This window comes from Fusarium oxysporum, chromosome 1 (genome assembly GCF_000149955.1).
Source record: "Fusarium oxysporum f. sp. lycopersici 4287 chromosome 1, whole genome shotgun sequence".
Taxonomy (NCBI): Eukaryota; Fungi; Ascomycota; class Sordariomycetes; order Hypocreales; family Nectriaceae; genus Fusarium; species Fusarium oxysporum.
Window position 1 is genome coordinate 3,023,321 of NC_030986.1, and position 19,045 is coordinate 3,042,365.

At 48.6% G+C, this 19,045-nt stretch overlaps 8 protein-coding genes across 20 annotated transcripts; 5 read left to right on the plus strand and 3 right to left on the minus strand.

Moving 5' to 3' along the window:
* Positions 1 to 148: 148 nt before the first annotated feature.
* On the plus strand, positions 149 to 3,896 carry FOXG_00444 (zinc finger transcription factor ace1; the record flags this gene model as incomplete). 9 transcript variants are annotated; one of them, XM_018376797.1, is made up of 4 exons in its annotated part: positions 149 to 695; positions 969 to 1,774; positions 1,838 to 2,052; positions 2,104 to 3,896. In XM_018376797.1, exons 2-4 carry the CDS (start codon positions 1,034 to 1,036, stop codon positions 3,362 to 3,364), a joined length of 2,217 nt encoding a protein of 738 aa, XP_018232416.1. In that variant the 5' UTR covers positions 149 to 695; positions 969 to 1,033. The 9 variants fall into 9 exon arrangements, with proteins under 9 accessions (XP_018232416.1, XP_018232415.1, XP_018232411.1 ...); XM_018376799.1 differs by having other exon boundaries at positions 217 to 695; positions 1,844 to 2,052; positions 2,104 to 3,801; XM_018376796.1 differs by having other exon boundaries at positions 149 to 1,774.
* Positions 3,897 to 4,212: 316 nt separating this feature from the next.
* FOXG_00445 (uncharacterized protein) lies at positions 4,213 to 5,977 on the plus strand (the record flags this gene model as incomplete). Its single annotated transcript, XM_018376800.1, has 4 exons — positions 4,213 to 4,809; positions 4,861 to 5,271; positions 5,320 to 5,856; positions 5,906 to 5,977. 4 exons carry the CDS (start codon positions 4,213 to 4,215, stop codon positions 5,975 to 5,977), a joined length of 1,617 nt encoding a protein of 538 aa, XP_018232419.1.
* A 969-nt stretch (positions 5,978 to 6,946) lies between these two features.
* On the plus strand, positions 6,947 to 7,883 carry FOXG_00446 (uncharacterized protein; the record flags this gene model as incomplete). Its single annotated transcript, XM_018376801.1, has 3 exons — positions 6,947 to 7,323; positions 7,381 to 7,629; positions 7,679 to 7,883. The coding sequence occupies 3 exons, from the start codon at positions 6,947 to 6,949 to the stop codon at positions 7,881 to 7,883; spliced, it is 831 nt and encodes a 276-aa protein (XP_018232420.1).
* A 2,270-nt stretch (positions 7,884 to 10,153) lies between these two features.
* Positions 10,154 to 11,827, plus strand: FOXG_00447 (uncharacterized protein). The gene has a single exon (XM_018376802.1). It carries the CDS (start codon positions 10,696 to 10,698, stop codon positions 11,536 to 11,538), a length of 843 nt encoding a protein of 280 aa, XP_018232421.1. The 5' UTR covers positions 10,154 to 10,695; the 3' UTR covers positions 11,539 to 11,827.
* On the minus strand, positions 10,417 to 13,441 carry FOXG_00448 (uncharacterized protein). 2 transcript variants are annotated; one of them, XM_018376804.1, is made up of 3 exons: positions 12,462 to 13,441; positions 11,579 to 12,412; positions 10,417 to 11,531 (listed from the first exon to the last, which is right to left on the minus strand). In XM_018376804.1, the coding sequence occupies exons 1-2, from the start codon at positions 13,206 to 13,208 to the stop codon at positions 11,918 to 11,920; spliced, it is 1,242 nt and encodes a 413-aa protein (XP_018232423.1). In that variant the 5' UTR covers positions 13,209 to 13,441; the 3' UTR covers positions 10,417 to 11,531; positions 11,579 to 11,917. The 2 variants fall into 2 exon arrangements, with proteins under 2 accessions (XP_018232423.1, XP_018232422.1); XM_018376803.1 differs by having other exon boundaries at positions 10,417 to 12,412.
* Positions 13,442 to 13,543: 102 nt separating this feature from the next.
* Positions 13,544 to 15,931, minus strand: FOXG_00449 (uncharacterized protein; the record flags this gene model as incomplete). Of its 4 annotated transcripts, XM_018376806.1 has the most annotated exons (5): positions 15,004 to 15,931; positions 14,922 to 14,953; positions 14,738 to 14,864; positions 14,185 to 14,689; positions 13,544 to 14,139 (listed from the first exon to the last, which is right to left on the minus strand). In XM_018376806.1, exons 1-5 carry the CDS (start codon positions 15,148 to 15,150, stop codon positions 13,634 to 13,636), a joined length of 1,317 nt encoding a protein of 438 aa, XP_018232425.1. In that variant the 5' UTR covers positions 15,151 to 15,931. The 4 variants fall into 4 exon arrangements, with proteins under 4 accessions (XP_018232425.1, XP_018232427.1, XP_018232426.1 ...); XM_018376808.1 differs by having other exon boundaries at positions 14,738 to 14,953; positions 15,004 to 15,776; XM_018376805.1 differs by having other exon boundaries at positions 13,634 to 14,689; positions 15,004 to 15,500.
* Positions 15,932 to 16,469: 538 nt separating this feature from the next.
* On the minus strand, positions 16,470 to 18,991 carry FOXG_00450 (anthranilate phosphoribosyltransferase). Its single transcript, XM_018376809.1, has 2 exons — positions 18,515 to 18,991; positions 16,470 to 18,458 (listed from the first exon to the last, which is right to left on the minus strand). Exons 1-2 carry the CDS (start codon positions 18,842 to 18,844, stop codon positions 17,553 to 17,555), a joined length of 1,236 nt encoding a protein of 411 aa, XP_018232428.1. The 5' UTR covers positions 18,845 to 18,991; the 3' UTR covers positions 16,470 to 17,552.
* On the plus strand, positions 16,847 to 17,326 carry FOXG_00451 (uncharacterized protein; the record flags this gene model as incomplete). The annotated part of the gene is made up of 1 exon (XM_018376810.1): positions 16,847 to 17,326. One exon carries the CDS (start codon positions 16,847 to 16,849, stop codon positions 17,324 to 17,326), a length of 480 nt encoding a protein of 159 aa, XP_018232429.1.
* Positions 18,992 to 19,045: the final 54 nt, after the last annotated feature.

The following is a 19,045-nucleotide window of genomic DNA, read 5'->3' on the forward strand; positions in this document are numbered from 1 at the left end:
GACTTTCAACTCTGTTAGTGATTGGGGTACTACCTCGGGGAGGATGCTATCGCACTCAACCTTGCGCAGGGGGGATCCTGCGCCTCAGCCCGTACCATGCTCGAAGAGGATTTAGCGCCCAGGATTTTAGGCAACAGTGGCCATGGGCTGAGAGATTGCGGAGCCCATTTCGAGTCGGTTTCTAAGCATAACCTCGCTCATCCGTTGACGCTTCCCATTTCGCCCTCTTCCTCTCTCTAACCTCTCTCTCAATTCCACTCTCACCTCACCAATTTCCTCTTTATCCTGAGGCCGCCGCCAGCTTCAGCTTCTCAACCACCCCGGCCTCTTTCCGTTTAGAACTTTAGATTTTACACACCCTGCGGGTCCCGAAATTGTACACCCTTTCGGTCAACCCTCATATACCCTTTTCCGCCCGTCCTCTTCCTTCCTCCAGTTCCACCCGCCTTTCGCATCGCCAACATTCAGCGCTGTGTCTGTTTCATTCATCGATATCTCACGCGTTTGTCACTCGACGTCTCGTCTCGCTTAGCATCTTTCTTCGAGTCTCGCCGAGTCGTCTTACCGCCTGAGCAATATATTATTCAGTTCATCGCTCGCCTTCCCTGTCGTTCTATCCTCTTGCGCCACCTCCACCGCATTGGTTCCTCGACATCAAGGCTGATTATCTGCATACATCTTCAGTCTCTGACCTGGTACGGTTCATATTTTATATCGTCTTGACATCTCAGTCTCGTCTTTTTACTTCGACTTTGTCGTGTTTTCGACCTTCCCCGGTATCACTTTCAACTCGTTGTATTGGTCAATCATCCCGTGTCCCAATCTGGCCTTGATCAACGTCTAGGCCTTTGTGTCCTGGGTGTGGGATTCAAGAATCTCGACTGTGACTCACTTCCCCGTCCTTCACTACCAAGCACTTGCTTGCATCAAAGGTCGCGCTCTTGAACTAACGGGACTCCCCGGCTTAGCTTCAGGACTTCTGTGGCCATCAGTCGACTGTCTCTTTATCTCATACCCACCTTGAATCTAAGCCATGTCCTTCTCCCACCCTCGTCGAAGGACTCCGGTGACTCGCCCGGACAGCGACACCGACAATGCCCTGTCCCTTAAGAACAGCTCTACCCTCCGTAAGGGTGCGACATTTCACTCTCCTACTTCATCATCTTCGACTCTAGACAACACATTTGTCCCTCCCACGCTGCCTCGAGCTCAGTCTCACTTGGACGATGTCGTCGATGCCAACCGTCGACGTGTGGCCCTGGCTCTGAACGACATTGACGAGGCTCTGTCCTTGGATCAGCTCTCTCTGTCGCCAAAGTCTAAGATCAAGACGCTTCGAGACACCAGTCTCCCCATCCCTCGCGGCTTCCTCGAGGGACCTATCGTCGACCCCAAGATGACAAAAGAAGAGGAGAGGCGCGTTCTGCGCCCTCGCTCTGTTCGCCATTCACGGCACCATGAGTCTGATAGCGGTTTGGGTACATCGGTGGCTTCCACAAACGAGAAGCGGGGTGCAGTCACTTCGGCAAAGAAGGAGACAAAGGTGCAAACACGATCCGCCATCACAAGATCCGTTGCCGCAGCATCGGAAAAGCTTCCCTCTCTGGGGCCCAAGGCTATCAACCGCATTCACGAGCACACTTTGCGCCCTTTGTTGGCAAAGCCGACTCTCAAGGAGTTTGAGCCCATTGTCCTTGACATCCCGCGACGAATTCGATCAAAGGAAATTATTTGCTTGCGAGATCTTGAGAAAACATTGATCTTTATGGCACCGGTAAGTCAGCTTCTGACTGGTTTTGGCGTTTGGGAAAATACTTATCGGAATTTGTGTTTGAAGGAGAAGACCAAGTCAGCAACTTTGTACCTGGATTTCTGCCTTACGTCCGTGCAATGCATTCAAGCGACCGTCGAATATCTCAGCGACCGCGAACAAATTCGACCTGCTGACCGGCCTTACACTAACGGATACTTCCTCGACCTGAAGGACCAGATTCTACAATACGGAAAACAACTTGCCGCAAAGAACAGCGGTGACGATATGGATATCGACGCGTATGTACCCAGCTTCGTTCCCTTGGACTATCCAACTAACTCTTGCCGAAGATCTGACGAGATCAAACTCATCGGTGGTCTCCACGAAGGTCGCCCCGTCGAGCTCGTCCGTGTCCGCAAGGACGGCACATACATCTCTCTGGACACTGGTAAGCCTGTTGAGGTTGACAGCGACTCGCCAATGCAAGTAAAGCGATCCCTGAGCCAGCAGCTCGAGGACGAGGAGGAGATTCAACGATCCATGGCTCGCCGCAAGAAGAATGCTTCACCCGAGGAGCTAGCTCCCAAGAAGTGCCGCGAGCCCGGCTGCAACAAGGAGTTCAAGCGTCCTTGCGATCTTACCAAGCACGAAAAGACCCACTCTCGCCCTTGGAAGTGCCCTGTCCCGACTTGCAAGTATCACACCTATGGATGGCCTACTGAGAAGGAAATGGACCGTCACCACAACGACAAGCACTCTGCTGCCCCTGCCATGTATGAGTGCATGTTCAAGCCTTGCCCTTATAAGTCGAAACGTGAATCCAACTGCAAGCAGCATATGGAGAAAGCCCATGGCTGGACCTACGTTCGAACCAAGACCAACGGAAAGAAGCTACCATCAGTTGCTGGCAGCGTTCAGCAACAGACTCCGCCTCTGGGTAACATGTCAACGCCTTCTTCTACTGAATACAACGGTGTGCCCACTCCTCCTCAGAACGACGTGACGCAGTTCGTTGGCGACTTCCCTCTCTACCCCAATGACTCGGACTGGATGTCAATCAACAACATTCCCACCGAGACACTTCACCTGGATCTGGCAATGGATTCCACTTCGCCTGCTTCGGCTAGTTCCTACGAGCAGTATGCCCCTTACCAGAACGGCTCGGCCTTCATCCTCGATAACGAGGACCTCTATGCTGCTCATATGCAGCTTCCAGCTCAGCTACCCACACCTGAGCAACCTGTCATGTATAACCCCAACCTCAAGATGATGCAACAGCAATTGCCTATGTATCAGCAACCCCAGCAGCAGATTCCCATCCAGACTGTTGCTCCTCACTTTTCGCCAACTGGCCAGGAAACAGCCATGCTTTATACTCCAAATTCATTACGGGATGTTGATGAAGGTTTTGACGACTCCTTTGCAGGAGACGGCATGGATTTTCCTCTCTTCCCTAATGACAATGGCAATGGCATGACCAAGACCAATGATTATCAGTCACTGTTTGGTGAAATCCCCAGCGCCAATCTGGGCTTCTCCCAGAACTCTCAGGACATCTTTCAGATGATGGACTGGTCAAACGTTGATTTGCAGCAGAACCTCGGAGAATAGGGATCCGATCTTCTGCCGTGGAACTACCCGAATATTGGGTAAAGGGGCACTTACTCAAAATTGTATAATGTTCCCCAACAAAATTGCCAAACAGTCTTTTTGGTTTGATGAGACACGACACTTTCATAGGCCACCCAGTGCGGGATAGGGCTTCTTCATGTATTTCAGATGTTTGTTAACTCCTTGAGCTTGTGATTTGCCTCAGGTTGAGATTCGGATGGAGGAATGGGCCATTGGGGCTCAGGACAATGGTTTTTGGTTTTTCCTCGGAGGATATTATTCGCAGTCAGATTGGGCATTTGAGTGAAACGCCATCTCACATCACCGCTTCGCAGTGCATTTCGATTCGGCAAAGAATTGGTTTTAGCTGGTATAGAGATCGCCTCTCTTTCCTGTTGTCTGGGATAGAAATACACACCCATGTCAAGTATAGAATTCTTCTCACAAAGTGACCACAAGATGCCATTCCATAACTGAGAGCATCTTTGGAATACCCGACAGCGGTCCTCCAGGACACAAAGTAAGTTAAGTCGTGTGGTTATGTCAGTCTCTGGTGCTTTTTGCAACAGACTCTTAAGACTGGTCACCATACATGACCCACACAATATTTATTTGTGCAAGCTCAAACTTAAAACGCAACAATTTATCATGGTTTTCTTAAAAAGTAATTCCGTATCAAGAATTAAGCAACGGCTGAACTACCTTTATGTGCACATTTTTGGTATAGGGTAAATTTGCTCCGGGGTGGATCTGCAATATTTCGCTTGCAATAATTAATCAATTTCAACCACACCAACAAGCTTGCAATTCTTCCAACCGCGTCTTCGCCCTTTCAGCAACGCACAAAAATGTGCGGAATCCATGCTATTATATCCCCAAGCCCCGAACAAACACTCTCATCCGTGTCAGAGCGATGTTTGGTAAATAGAGGACCAGATCATACAGGGACTGTCAGGATGCAGCTTGATGATCTATTCCTGACTTTTACATCAACCGTGTTATCACTGCGAGGTGATCACGTTGCAAAGCAGCCGCTTGTGGATCATGTGACTGAATCTATTCTATGCTGGAATGGAGAGGCCTGGGGTATTCGAGGGGAATCTGTACAGGGTAACGATGGTGAAGCTATTCTTGCCCTCCTGGCCGAGGCAAGTCGTGGCGCAGGAGATGTCCTGGACATCTTACGGGCCATCGAAGGGCCTTTCGCGTTTATTTACCTGGATAAACCTGCCAAGCGGCTTTACTACGGACGAGATCGACTAGGCCGCCGATCGTTGCTGGTCAGACATGGCTCTCCATTTGTTCTGTCAAGTATCGCCGAGACGCCGGTCGATGGATGGACCGAGGTCGAGGCTGATGGATGCTATACTCTGGATCTCTCCAAGGGCGACTCGCCTGAAGGATTAGTGCCAGGCCGGCACGATTGGACTGCCGATACTACTTTGGTAAGTTCAGCGTGAGTATGACCCCGAAAAGCCTGCTACTTACGTCCTCAGATATCGAGCATCGGTAGTTTTAACGAAGATCTCCCACGGAAGAATTTTGCCCTTGGACAAGATTCAAGATCTGTGCAAGAGCTGCGTTCTCGCTTAGTCGAATCTCTTCGACTGCGAGTTCTAGACGTGCCACTACCTCCAAGAGCCAAACCTACGGATGCGAGAGTTGCAGTGCTATTTTCAGGTGGCCTTGACTGTACTGTGCTTGCGAGGCTGTCTCACGACATGATTCCTGCGGATCAGTGTATTGACCTGATCAATGTCGCGTTTGAGAACCCCAGAATTGCAGGGCAATTTAAGGACCTGTCCCGAGAGGAGCTCTATGAGAAGTGTCCGGATCGAATGACAGGGAGAAATGCGTTTGCAGAGCTTAGCCGTGTCTGTCCTGGCAGGGCATGGCGGTTCGTGGCGGTATGTGGACCTGGACTCGCTTCGGGATAGATGACTGACAGGAGGTAGGTGAACGTGCCGTATGCTGAGAATCTCGAGCACAGAGCTGAAGTCATTCGTCTTATCTATCCTCATAACACAGAGATGGATCTGTCCATTGCGTGTGCTTTATACTTTGCTGCAAGAGGACAAGGACTTGGCGAAACAACCGCCGACTCAAATCCACAGCCTTATAGCACGACAGCGCGAGTATTGCTTTCCGGTCTGGGTGCCGATGAGCTGTTTGGTGGATATGGTCGGCACGGCGTGGCTTACACGCATCGTGGCTACGGCGGAGTTGTACAGGAGCTGAAGCTCGACGTCAGTCGGCTTGGAAAGAGAAATCTTGGCCGAGATGACCGTGTTATGGCACACTGGGGTCGAGAAGTGAGGTTTCCCTATCTGGATGAGCGTTTTGTCAAGTGGGCAATCGAGTCTCCTGTGTGGGAGAAGTGTGATTTCGAAACACCTGGTGGCGAAGGGAATCTCGACGCCGAGAAACGAGTGTTGCGGCTGGTGGCTCAATCACTTGGCATGAGCTCTGTTTCAAAGGAGAAGAAGCGAGCTGTAAGTGACAACTTGGTTCCGACAACTCTTTACTAATGAGCCGTAATAGATACAATTCGGGGCGAGAACTGCCAAGATGGAGAGTGGAAAGGTTAAAGGGACGACAGTGCTTTCAACTTGAGATTCGAGTCAAGTGACTTAGATACGACGGGAACAACTCGGCAGTGATGATTCTTCAGATACTTCTGAGACATATGCAACCATGGGCCAAACACTGAGTGGAAGTTGTGTGTTTGCAGTTTATCGACTGCTAACCCTCTTTTCGGCGTGTTTTATGCATGGATCATGTCATTGAAGTCGTAAAGGCAAGTCTGAGCTGAGGTAATCGGAATTGGATTAAAGCAGAGGGTGATGGATAGATAGATAAGTTATGGCATGAACACGGTGATCCTTGAACAATGATGCAAGATAACGATAACGCTTGGACCCTGCGGCGTAGCGAAGGTCAGAGGCTGTAGCATGTGGTAGCATCTAAGCAAGGAGGCAGCCCAAAGCAGTCGAAACCCATGTCTTCAATCGCCAAAAGATTCGACATCAATCGACATGAAACAAGCGCGGAACCCAATCACGGCTCGCCAAGAAGAAATGCTATCATTCGATACCGAGAGAGCCGGCGGGATACACCAAAATTAGAAGGGTGTTCCACTGTTTTCAGTTGGCCACCGTCTAACCGCCGCAGAAAACAGTGGTTGTGGTGCGACGTGCCCCTGCAGATGAACGCATCCTAGGCCCGCGTTTAGGCCTTTAAGCGGAAGATTGATACGATACGAGGAGAAAAAAGAACCCCTTGCGCTGTGGATGGAATGGGAACTGGCGCGCGCCAAAGGGAGAGGTCGAGACAAGACAAGAAGGCATCGATTGAATTCGTTCTTTTTCTTCTTCTTTTATTATTTCAATTGTTCCTCGTTGTTTTCGGTCTTTCGTTATTCTTGATCAATTCATTCTATTCTTTCGTTTTCCACTGTTTTAGTATTCGTTCTTTATCTCTTTTTGCTCTTTCTCTCACTACAAATACAACACCATCGAGGCTTCCGATTAAATCGCCATCTCATTCATTCATTATACCTCATTGACCTCATTGTACTTCTTCATGCTCAACAAGTTCATCGACGTAAGGGACCGGGATTCCTACTCAACCTTCACATCAGCAACTGGCATCAGCATTCTCACATCATTCCTCACCGAAGAAACCGACGACATGCGTAAGGGAACTCGACCACCGCCTCTGAACCTCAGCATCGTCACAAGGCCGAGATCTCTCCCGCGGCTATCAACTACACCAATCGCAAGGGAGCTCACGCCTCTACTTACGCCTCTACCTGAAGAAGTTGAGGAGCCGACAGGCGCTGCTATCAGAGCCGTTAGGGTCGCGGTGGATTTTATGCAGATTGTTTCATGTCTACTTGTCATTTTGATGCTGGCCATCTTTTTTATTTCGTATTCTGGAGCTGCAGTTTCCAGCCATGGGTATGCGTCACATCCCTGGATACTATATAAGAGCCAAAGACTGACTAATATTTGTAGCATCAAGGCGTTTATTCTCATCGCGGCTCTGACCTGTGATGTAGGCCTTGGCATGTGGTCTATCGTGCACCACGACAGACCCTGGACCGGTCCCGCAGTCCTGCTCCGGACACTCACAGCGTCAGTGCTCCTCGGCAGTCTAGTATCTTTCCTTGCCGTGGAGAGGGTCTTCCCGTCAGACTACACGTACTGGGGCCTGCCTCTTTCACAAACTGGTGCACCTGTACTGGGTCTCGTATCTGCTATCTTGTAAGTGCCCTTCAACATACAACGAGTGATATGGGCTAATTGGTCGTAGGGGATGGGATCTTGTTCATGTCGTTCTGTCTCGACGAACTGTCGAGTGCTGGGCCCGTATGTGCTCCTGGGGACACCGACAGATGCTTCGACGTCGATGGCTATCAAGCAGGGGACACAGAAGGGGACGAAGCGGACCCTGGTGGTTTAACTCGCGGCAGTCAGCTTTGGAAAAGCGAGGCTGGACCTGTGTTTCGGTCTCATGAATTATGACTTTCCTTGTTGTCTGAAGGGAGAGAATGAAAGAATAACCTGGGGGGGGGGGGGATTTGTTGACCCACATATCCCATTTATTGCATCTGAAGTCTCCATACATGCTGGAATATAAACGCGGGGGTAATGTTGCCTTTAGTATTACAAGGCAGGCAAGGAGAGCAAGTAAGAGAATATATGTGTGGCAAAGACCACAACTTAACAATAAAATTCTGAATTAACCATATTTAACCTATTTCTGTTACATCAAATATGAATCCATGACAAGTTTGACATATGAGTTCTTCGTGCTATTATGTGATGACTGAAAATATCAGGCATCCCTGGCTCTTGTCGATCAGTCAGTAATGGCTCTGATCATGGGAAATCGTTCATCTGGCATTAGAAGGAGGGCATTTCAGCATCGATGCGATGTCATGATATCATGCATAACTTTTTATATGGGCAGATGATAGACTTTATGCTCTTTCATGTATGTTCAGCCAAGTGCTAGGTGATCGAGTATAGGGTATGCGTCTGGAAGTTCTTCAACGAACTGACATCTTGTCAAATGAACACATTGCTTTGTTCTCTTGGATGAATAACAATAGTAATCTTCGTATCTATATCTGCCACTGTTGTGTAACTTGATTACTGATGTAAGTTGCGCCTGTTTTGTCGAGCATTCTGCATTCATAGTTGTATGACATTGAAGCCATCACTTGAAAATCGATGACGCAGTTTTCCCTTGAACGGAATCACCGAGAAATAGTGTCACGGGTGGAAATAGGCGCAAATAAGGTGTAATTGGAATTCTGGTGGATGCCAATAGCTCATTGTCCAAGATGGAGTCACGAGACCCATTCAAGAGTCATGACTTACACTCAAAGCCATCAGTACAGCCAACAACGGAAATACAGGAGCATGGCCTCACAAACCCTTCAGGTCAATAACCTTGACCTCTCGGCCGACGGTACGTGCTAAAGAAACCTTAAAGCATTGACATATAGAAACAAAACAATGCAGAACATGATTGTCAACAAGGATGGTCCATGTGGATATGTACTAAAACGAACCCAGCTCCTATGTCAGAAACGATAGCTAAAGCCATCACCGCTGCCACCAACAATGAACCGTGCGTGAGCCGCTATTTAGCTATGGGCTACCAGAGCCTGAAACCTCGGAGCTGCAGGTGAATATTTTCTTCTGAGAGAAAGGCTGCATCTAGACCGGTAGCTATTCTTTGACGATCCACTACCAAGACTATGCGTGCGGTTTGGCTGGTGCAGCTGAATGATGCGCCTTGGAGAATTGCCCAGTGGGTTGAGTTTGAAAGAGTTCTCACAGCATAAGGTTCAAATAATACCATCAAAGGTTGGACGTGCTGTAGAGCATCAACGTCATGATGTTACATTACCAAGCTGCTGCTATGATAACACTGAGTCTACTATAGCACTATATCGGATGCACCCGAACAGACCTCAGCTTGACAGATCACGACAGGGAAGAAAACATCAACAAGGAAGAAAACACTGTCGATCTGCCGAAGGCCAAAGCATCCCAGCAATTGTTTCAACTCCACAACCCCAGAACCCTCCCCTCCTCCATTAGCCTCCGATATGATTGTATCACATAAATCACATCCCCACACATATTAAAAATAGAGACACATAAACAACTCACTCTTGCAGTTTTCTCCAAGGCCAGTCCTTGATATCTTTCTTCGGGACAAAAAAATCAGCTGAACTGTGCAGTGCAGCTTTCTCAGGCCTGAAACATGCTGTTGGTTTAATTAAAGAAACGCCTCGTCGTGATGGCTTTGCCTCTTTGGGTAAGTGGTGAGCTGATTTCTTGGATGGACCAGTGCGGCCCGAGAAATGAAACATTTTAACTGTGACTATGCTATGCAGGTAAACCTCCTTTTTGGTGGAATCTAATTTAATAAGCCGACTTCCGATCGGAGTTTACTTGTGGGCAGAACGTCCAACGGTCTTGATCGTTGTTTCAACGGGGATAATCAATGGAGGACCAAGTTATGCTTATCGAGTGAGGATTGAGGTTGAAACTTAGCTGTTGCTGTAATGCTGTAATATCTTGCTTAACGCGAAGACTCAATGAGTTCTGTCCCAATGACGAATATGAGAGATATCGAGTGAAGACGACAGAACTTCTTCTCAATATAATATCACCCAAAACGCTACAATAGCCACCTCGTCCCGAGAACAATTCAGACTCGACCAACAGCCCGTATCCAAGTGTCTGCATAAATCGTCAACAACGTGCACATCGAATATCAAGCCAACCAAGCTCAGTCCGCGAACTCACACCAGCCTACTCCTGGTTAGCCCCTCGCAAGCATCTCCATCTATCAGCTTGACCTTGGCCGAAAAACATCCAGACTCAGCTTGTGCTTGGACCTCTTGACACTATCACCGGCATCGCCTGACTAGCAGGGAGAAACCGAGTCTGTAATCTAACACTGAGGACTGAGCCGTCTTTGAAGACTTCGCAGTGACCATGTGATAAAAATATCCTCGGCCTCATAGAGAGAACTCATGATGGCTATATAAACACTCTTGATATCCCGTACAATCAACTCTTTCTCATCAGCATCTCTCTCTTCTATCAACTTCTTCAACTTACATTCGCTTCAACAAAGCCTCAAAGGCATATTTAACATTCTTCGCTTCTTCCATCCATTTCAAACAAATAACCACTCTCTATCTTACTACCAAATCTCCTACTACATCATCAAAATGTACTTCTCCAACTTCCTCGTCACTCTGGCCTCGATGGCCTCTATGGCTTCCGCCATCCCCGCCCCAGATGCCCTCCTCGACACTACCTCCAACATCTCTCCTAGCGACTTCACCATCCGCTCCGATTCCAACAACCTTGAGGCTCGCACCACCTTCTCCTGCCCCGGTGCCATGTCCTACTGCCCCTGGACCAAGGCCTGCTCTATGCCCTCCCGGCCAGTCCTGGGATGGCAAGGCCAAGAAGTGCGCTGGCAAGAAGGCTTCCGGCTGCTGGCCTAAGCCCAGTGCCAGTGTCTACGCCGGCGCCGGCGTTGACGTCAAGCTCGGCACTTACTGTGCTGCTTCTCCCTACAAGATCGTCAAGTACGATACTAAGCACGCCTACTGCCAGGCCAGCCTCAAGAACACTGTCTTCCTTGCTCCTCTTTCTATTGGCGCCGAGGTTGCTCTCTATGGCGGTGCCGCCATCAACGTCAAGGGTCAGCTGAGCGCCAGCCTCAAGACCGTCTGTGGTGGTCTTGCTGGTCTCTACCTCGAGAGCAGCGCTGATGCCGTCGCCCTCTTCAACACCAACAAGTACGGATATGCCGTTCGCCCCGGTAGCGTCACTGGCGGTCTCGTCTACGCTGTTGTTGACTTCGTTAAGAGCATCACCTGCTTCCTCGGTCTCGGAAACTGCCAGGTCTATGACTGTGTCTCTTACTGCTCCAAGGGCTGCAAGAACTATGTCGATGTCCGTGGCAGCATCGGTGGCTATGTCAACGGACTCGTTGGTTTCTGCATTGTCAAGGACACCGTTCTCTTTGTCAACAAGGTCGGAGCTTGTGCTTCTGTCAAGATCCAGGGCCTCATCCGCATCGTTGCTAGCATCCACGTCAGCCTCAAGGGTATCTTCGGATGCAACTGCTAAGTGGTTAAAAATGATTATGGACGAATAGTTGGGTACTCACGGTCTAATATGTAATGGATGGAGGATGACTTGGAACTGGAATGTTTTTCTTTGATGGGGATTACCGGATAATCCCACTCGTCTGCCGATGTCTTCTGTTTCTTATCACAAATCAAATAATTCATATGATAACGCTAAAACCTGGAATCGAATCATGTTTTCTCGGCCTCGAGTTTGTGTTTAGTGATAATTATTAACGAATGAGCTTCCATAGTGGCTGATTGGCCTGAAGCTGAGATTTCCCTTGAACAACTCCTATGCCTAGACTGACTCCGAATCTTTTCCCGAATTAGCTGAAAGAGAACCACCAAAAAGACACAAGCGCCTGCTCTTTTCCCCATTAAGCACCCACAGGTTCCATGATCTGACGCCCAGCTCCATCGACCAAAAAGTGACTGAACGATTCTTCGTCATTCTCATCCATGAGGAGTGACCTGTCTTCTGTATCAGGCAGTAACTGCGAGTATAATCCCTGGCCAGCCTTTGCCCAAGTTGGCGGCAGAATATCGACATTATCTTCCTCTGGCGCACTTGTAATGACTTCTATGACCCGAGTGCGTTTGAGTATCTTCTTCGTAGTCTTTTGCTTCGGTTTTGCTGCTCTGTTGACAAGGACATGGCCATGTCGAGGCTTCTCGTCATGCTTTGTTTTAGGAGGGCGAGAGGTGTTTAACAATTGACTATCCCAGTCTGGCGAATCGAATATGGGCATTTCAGGATGCCTTTTTGAGATAGATACAAGTACATCAACAAGAAGGTTTGGTTTCAGTTGATCGCACAATGATAGAATGTTAAGGAGGTCCGTTTTCGGCATCGATTCAAAGTATTGTGCTCGCTATCGTCATGTGAGCCATGATATCCTTCTCAAGTGTCGTAGAACTTACTGAAACATCCGAAGCCCGGCCGGGACCAAACCCCACGAGGTGAGGTTTTGCAGGGACAACACCCTTGGGGAGAGCAGACAGACGTTTCTGTCGAAGCCGCTCGATTTCGTGCTGCCGCTGCTGGCTAACTCTGCCCCTGAGTCTGACGGTCTGTTCTCTGCCCGCAATGCAATCCGCACAAGTGAAGCTTGCAGAAGTCATGTCCTCGCCCCTCATCAAAGGAGGATGGCATTTTTGGTGCCAAGATACAAGACATCTGATGCATGTGACTAAGGGGGAAACTTGAGCAGAACCGTCACACATTGAACATCGGGTTTCCTCTCTGGTATGCTGAGCCTCGATAGTAGCTTCTTGAATTTGAGAGCGGATTTTCCACGGGAAGGGGACAGTGCTTTGAGTCAGATCAATCTTTTCCGACGGCTCTTCTCGTTTTCGTTTCACACCTGCATTGAGAGAGTATGGGAGTGAGGATTGACCTTTGGCTTTGGTAGGTGTTGGCATAGTCAACGTGTCTTTCAAGTCTGCAAAATGTTTCTCTCTGACATTTTCGTTGCCCTCTGTTTGGGAATCATTCTTGAGACGGCTCAAGATGACTGAGCTCTCTGATGGGAACTGGGGTGTATATGAGAGTTTTGGTGCCGGTGTAATTGAAATGACATCTTTGGCAGACATATCCTCCATCGTGACATCTAGTTCAATGGTTTTCGGGGATTCGACGCGTAATTGCTGTGTGTCTTGGTCCATCATGTATATTCTCGTCCTCTTGAGATGGTTTGTTAGTGATCATTTGTAGGCTGCTGTCAAAGTCTGTAACTGTCGCGAAATATCCGACATCCAAAACTGTAAGAAAGACTGCAAAATGAGAGGAAGGCCCCGTTCCAGGGCTGATTGGTATGTGGACTAAGTATTATTTGAGAATGGGACTGCAAGGTCAACTATTGTTGAGATTGGAAGCAATGGATTTACATGGCAAAGTGAGATGTTCAGTTCAATCAGTGACACGTGTGGTCACGTGGAGTACTTTGATTGTGCAAAGCAGGAACCACCACCCCGGGTGCTCAGTTTAGTCCCTGCCGTTGTTCATAACCACTAAAACAGACAACAGGAGTCCTAGACGTCGAGATACTCAAATATATATATATTCGCGCTTCATGATCTATTCTATACGTGTTCTATCCGACAATACCCTTTTCCCTCAATGCAGTAATATCAGTTTCATTCAGCCCAAGATGCTCTTGTAGCACTTCATTGGTATGCTGACCCAACATAGGCGGCGCGCTGCGAATCGTTGGAGGAGTCTCCGACAACTTTATAGGCGTGTTGACCATTTTTAGAGGGCCGCACTCATCGTGTTCCATCTCGACAACCATGTTACGGGCCTTTGTATGCTCGTGGTTGAGCGTCCCCTGGACGTCATTGATGGCAGCGTAGGGCATACCCTTGCCCTCGAAGATCTCAAGCCATTCTTGGGTTGTCTTAAGTTTTGTAATTGCCTCAATCTTGGCCTCTAGATCGTTTCGATGTTCGACTCTATCAGCGTTGGTTTTGTATCGCGCGTCGTCCTTCCACTGTGGTTGACCTAAACCATCGCAGAGAACACCAAACAGCCGATCATTGCCTCCACCAAACAGAATACCTCCATCTTTGGTCTCGAAAGACTTGTATGGAACAATGGAAGCTTCTGAGTTAGCATTGAAATTCTTATTCAGACAGTCAAACTTACGATGAGCTGTGCCCCAGCGGCCAGAATCCTTCTTTCCACTCACCAAACAGCTGCTGGCGATGTTGGCTAATGTCGCTGTTTGGCAATCACTCAGTGCGACATCGATATGTTGACCTTTTCCTGACTTAGCCCGTCCCAAAAGAGCCGCCATAACGCTGTTGCTGGTGTAGAGACCAGTCGTCAGGTCAGTTACCGCGACACCAACCTTGACTGGAGGTCCATCTCGCTCTCCAGTAATATGCATCAGGCCAAATTCAGCTTCAACCATGACGTCGTAGCCAGCGCGGTTGGAATACGGCCCTGTTTGGCCGTAGCCCGTAATAGAGGCATATATCAGACCTGGGTTAATCTTGCGCAAGGTCTCATAGTCCATGGAATACTTCTTTAGAGTCCCGGGGAGGTAGTTCTCGACCAAGACGTCGCATTTTGCAGCTAGTTTATGAAGAACTTCGACTCCTTCTTTGTGCTGGAAGGACAAGCCCAACGACTTTTTGTTCCGATTTGCCTGCAGACATTGTGAGACAAGTTCAGTATAGGTAAGGCACAAACTGACCCCTAAGAAGTAGGCAGACTCTCCAGGGCCTTTGGCAGACGACCCATCCTTGTATTTTGCATATGGAGGTCCCCAAGCTCTGGTATCATCGCCGCGAACAGGGTGCTCGATCTTGATCACCTCAGCGCTGCGCATTCGGCCATGTTAAAACGGCCAGGGTCATTGATGACATGAGTAAACTTACCCAAGATCGCCCAAAATCTGAGTACAATAAGGCTATGAAGGTCAGCATTTGTCAACCATGTTCATGCAAAAGCCCGACTTACACCCGCCAAAACCCGGGTCATGTCCAGCACCCGAATGCCCTCAAGTGGGAGTCCGGTTTTCACGGCACTTGAGTACCAGCGCACTCCATGCGCACAGCCATTGACGGGCTTAGACCTCAAGGATCGAGCAGCAAGGAACAAGTTCATCCTCAGCAGACTGTCAGCTTGGCAGTGCTAAATATGAACCAAGTTGAGCAACTCAATTGCGAGACTTAAGATCTTGTGCAACGGTATGTAGATATGTATATAAATTGATGCTTGAGATGTTGACACCGGTCATCGGAACCGGATGGGTAGCTACGGGAGTTCGGAATTGTGCATTGAGCTTGTAGGTGGTCTAATTGAGCTTGAACAAAGAGCTCCATGCGGGGATTGCACCTCGGCTTTTGGGGAAGATGGCCAATCACTACGAGTTCGGTGCCGAGTGACATTTTGCCGTTGCTGGAGCTTCTCGGCTCCGACGATTAACGATGATTCCCATGTGGTAATTGATCACGATGTGAATAGTTTGATTGATGGATGACAAGATGTATTCGCATCATCGGCAACGTTGTCGTTTCGCCGTCTAAGCGATGGTAAGCTAATCACCAATGAAGAAGCTATAAAGACCTTTCCATATGGTTGGTTGAGAAGGTGTGTGACATGCTTTATTCAGCAGCCAATGCTATGAGTAATTATGTCCTGGGCCTGGATTCAAATGTTAGTCTGCTTGGATTTGATCGGTACCCAAGAGGCTTGAAGTCACGATAGCTGTTTGAAAAATATGATCAGTGCTTAGTGATCACAGTCCTTTCCAGAGGACTGAGCCTGTGAGATTGCGACAGTGTCATACGTCTCATTCGGGCGCAGCATTGCCGATCAATAACTTAGGAGCAAACTGGTGATGCTTCAGCCACACTCACCTTTCAGCGAAAAGTGAACCCTCCCGAAAAGCTTCTTTCTTAACTTAAACTCACAAGATATCATTGTTATCAGTTCGGCTTGTAAAGATTCTGTTGTACCATCATTATGTAATAGATTTTTCTCATGTTGCGTCTCCCACAAAACTCCAATCGCTAGCTGCATCCCATTCAAAGTCTTGTCCATGTCAATATCTCGTCTGATTATAGGCTCAACATAGCCACCACCGGCTCGTATTGGTGCTTGGGGGTTGCTCCCATTCCGGATAGCTGGGCTTGTGGTTTGGTCTTGGCTTCTGAGTTTTGCATTCTGAAATAGCTATGGGATTTGAATCCTTGCTTACCGTCTCATGCTTCTATTTTCTGTCGCGATTTGATGCATCGATGGAAGTCTAGAAGCGAATTTCGGAAGAGATCTACTCCAAAGATAGACCTGAAACATGCCGTGACCTGAACTAACCATTTTACCAATCCCATCAACCAGAATGAAGCGTCTTTGCTCGTGGACAGAGCTTGTCTTGGGCCCAGAAAGAAACATATATCAATCTCTCGACCCCGGCTCGCTCCCATTTATAGAACCGCGCCTCAAGTGTGCGAGCCGTAGTGCGCCCTTGACCACACCAGACAGATCAGTCCAGCCAAGGCAAAGATCAACTAATCTTTGGCCTACGGATAACAGAGGTTCTGCCATAAACTAACATATCATAACCGTCCCCGTAGTTACGTGGCCTTGCACGGCACGCAACCGTTGACCCGTTCCTAGGATCATCCATTCATAGCTTGTGGCTCCCCAGGATATCCCCGCCCATTCACGGAAGGCTTGAAATCTTATTATAATTACCGATATCTCCTGTCAAGATATTAAAGTAGGCATCTGGCAGGTTATCGATCTCTTGCTCGTCCTTTCATTCGTTCCCTTTCTTTCGTTTTCCTCTCCTATCATCATGCCTATCCTAAGTTATTTATACTCGTGGGTCAAACCACGCCAATGTCAACGTGAAGGCCGATCTCCTTCTTTCTCTCTTGGCAAGAAGAAGCGCACAAAGTCAGGGCTAGATAAGAACGAAAAGGAAGATTTTCAGCGATCCAAAATAATTCGAAAGTCATTACAAAGTCGTGCCTCTTCACGAGCAACTGTGCGACAGGAAGATGAAAACGACACTGAAGAGGAGGATAGAAATACAAGTCTCAGGACAGACTGGAAAGCATACGAAGCTGATATTCAGCGAAACAAATCAACGCTGATGCGAAGGCACCCGGGAGTCGATCGCTCGAGAATACAAACTCACGCAGGATCCTCCTCATCCCGACCTCAACCACAATCTTTCTCATCAAGTTCAACCAACCCCTACTCTCCGCTTTCACCAACGACATCAACTTCAACAGCAAGCCCAGCTTCGCCAGAAATAGGAAGAGCGTTTTAATACCACAGGCTTGAAGCATGAAGTATGGACCATGAAACAAAACCCACAATCACGACATATACCAACATATCTCTACATAACTTTTAGACAAGAACTGGAATTATTTATACCATGGGAGCAGTGGCGTTGAGACGGCGGGAAAGGCCTTTGACATGTCAGAGGTGTAATGAGAATGAAGCCTTTATGTATGATAACATTTTCAATCGTAATAACGTGTTCCTATCTCTTAAGCGCCGATTTCATTTGTGACCTTGACAAACTTTTCCCACTGTCTCCAGGCCTCGCCACTCTTGAGGGCCCAGCGAGCTCTTCGGATACCCTCTTTCCAGCGCTGCCCACCAGGGCCGCGCTCAGTGATGACCTTGCCGTCATCCCCCTCACCCATGTTGCTGGTATCAGACTCGCAGATACCTGATGTGACGAGCAAAGCCGCAGTGTTGAGGAGAACAAACTCAAGAATCGGGTCATCGTCAGGCAACTCATTGTGCAGAATTCGAGACAAGATCTCTGCATTCTCGGAGGGTTCTTTACCAGATGACACTGTATCCAGGGGATGGGTGCTCAGACCAAAGTCGCTCGGGTGCACGGTGAAGTGCTCAACCTCGAGCCTTCCAGCACTGGTCTCGTTGACCCTCCAGCACAGAGTGTTGCCAGCGCAGCTGACTTCATCGAGTTCTTCTTCGCCGCAGATGATGAGAGCCTTTTTGAAACCAGCCATGCACAGCGCCTCAGCGAAGGCCGGACCAAGATCCCTTCGGCCAACACCAATGACACGGGCTTCAAGCACATCTTCAACAGGGTTGGCCAAGGGGCCGAGATTGTTGAAAACTGTCCTCCAGGGCAGTTGCTTGCGGATGGGTGCGACGTAGCGCATACCAGTGTGGAACACAGGGGCAAACAGAAAAGTGTAGTTAGTCTCAGAGTAAGCCTTGACCAAAGTGCCAGGCCGGATGGCGCTGATGATGGGAGGCTGAGGCTTCATACAAGCGACCAAGTCAGCACTGCCAGACTTTGAGGTGCTGGCTTTGTTACCGTGCTTGGAAACCATGAGCAAGGCTGAGGCCAGGATGGATGAGGTGGTGCTGATGTTGAAGGTATCATGGCCATCACCTCCAGTTCCAACAATGTCACACTGAGATCATGTTAACAGTTGCTCATTCATCAAGTAGATTTGGTCCGATTACTTACCAATCCACCGTTGTAATCCCCCTCCTTTCGCCCTCTTCGTTCGATAACTTCCTTCAGCTCCTCTACAGGAATAGATGCAGCGGCCTCTCGCATGACACGCGCGCACTCAGCCAAAACATCAGCTCTGAAATCAAGCTTTGTGAAATGCAATGCCATGAGAAGAGAAGCTGTTTGAGCCTCAGTGACCTGATTTGTGAAAAAGTGAGAGATCGCCTCGGCAATCTCCTGAGGAGAGACAGCAGACTCGTTAGGCCAGAGCTTGGTCAGAAGAGGCTTGATATTGACAGGTGGGAGGGCATTTTGCCCATCATCTTGGGATTGAGATGCCATCTTGGTACTTTGCTAGAACGAACAGGAGGCTTGGATAGAGAGTGATGATGGAGAGAATCGACCAAGCACGGTTGGTGAGTTGATCGGGGTATCGCTCTTCTTTGTTCAATATTGAGATGTTTGTTCTATTGACTCAACTTGTGAATGAGTCGAAAGTACGTACTGCGGAGTGGTCCATCGGCACTTGGTGATTGGCCGACC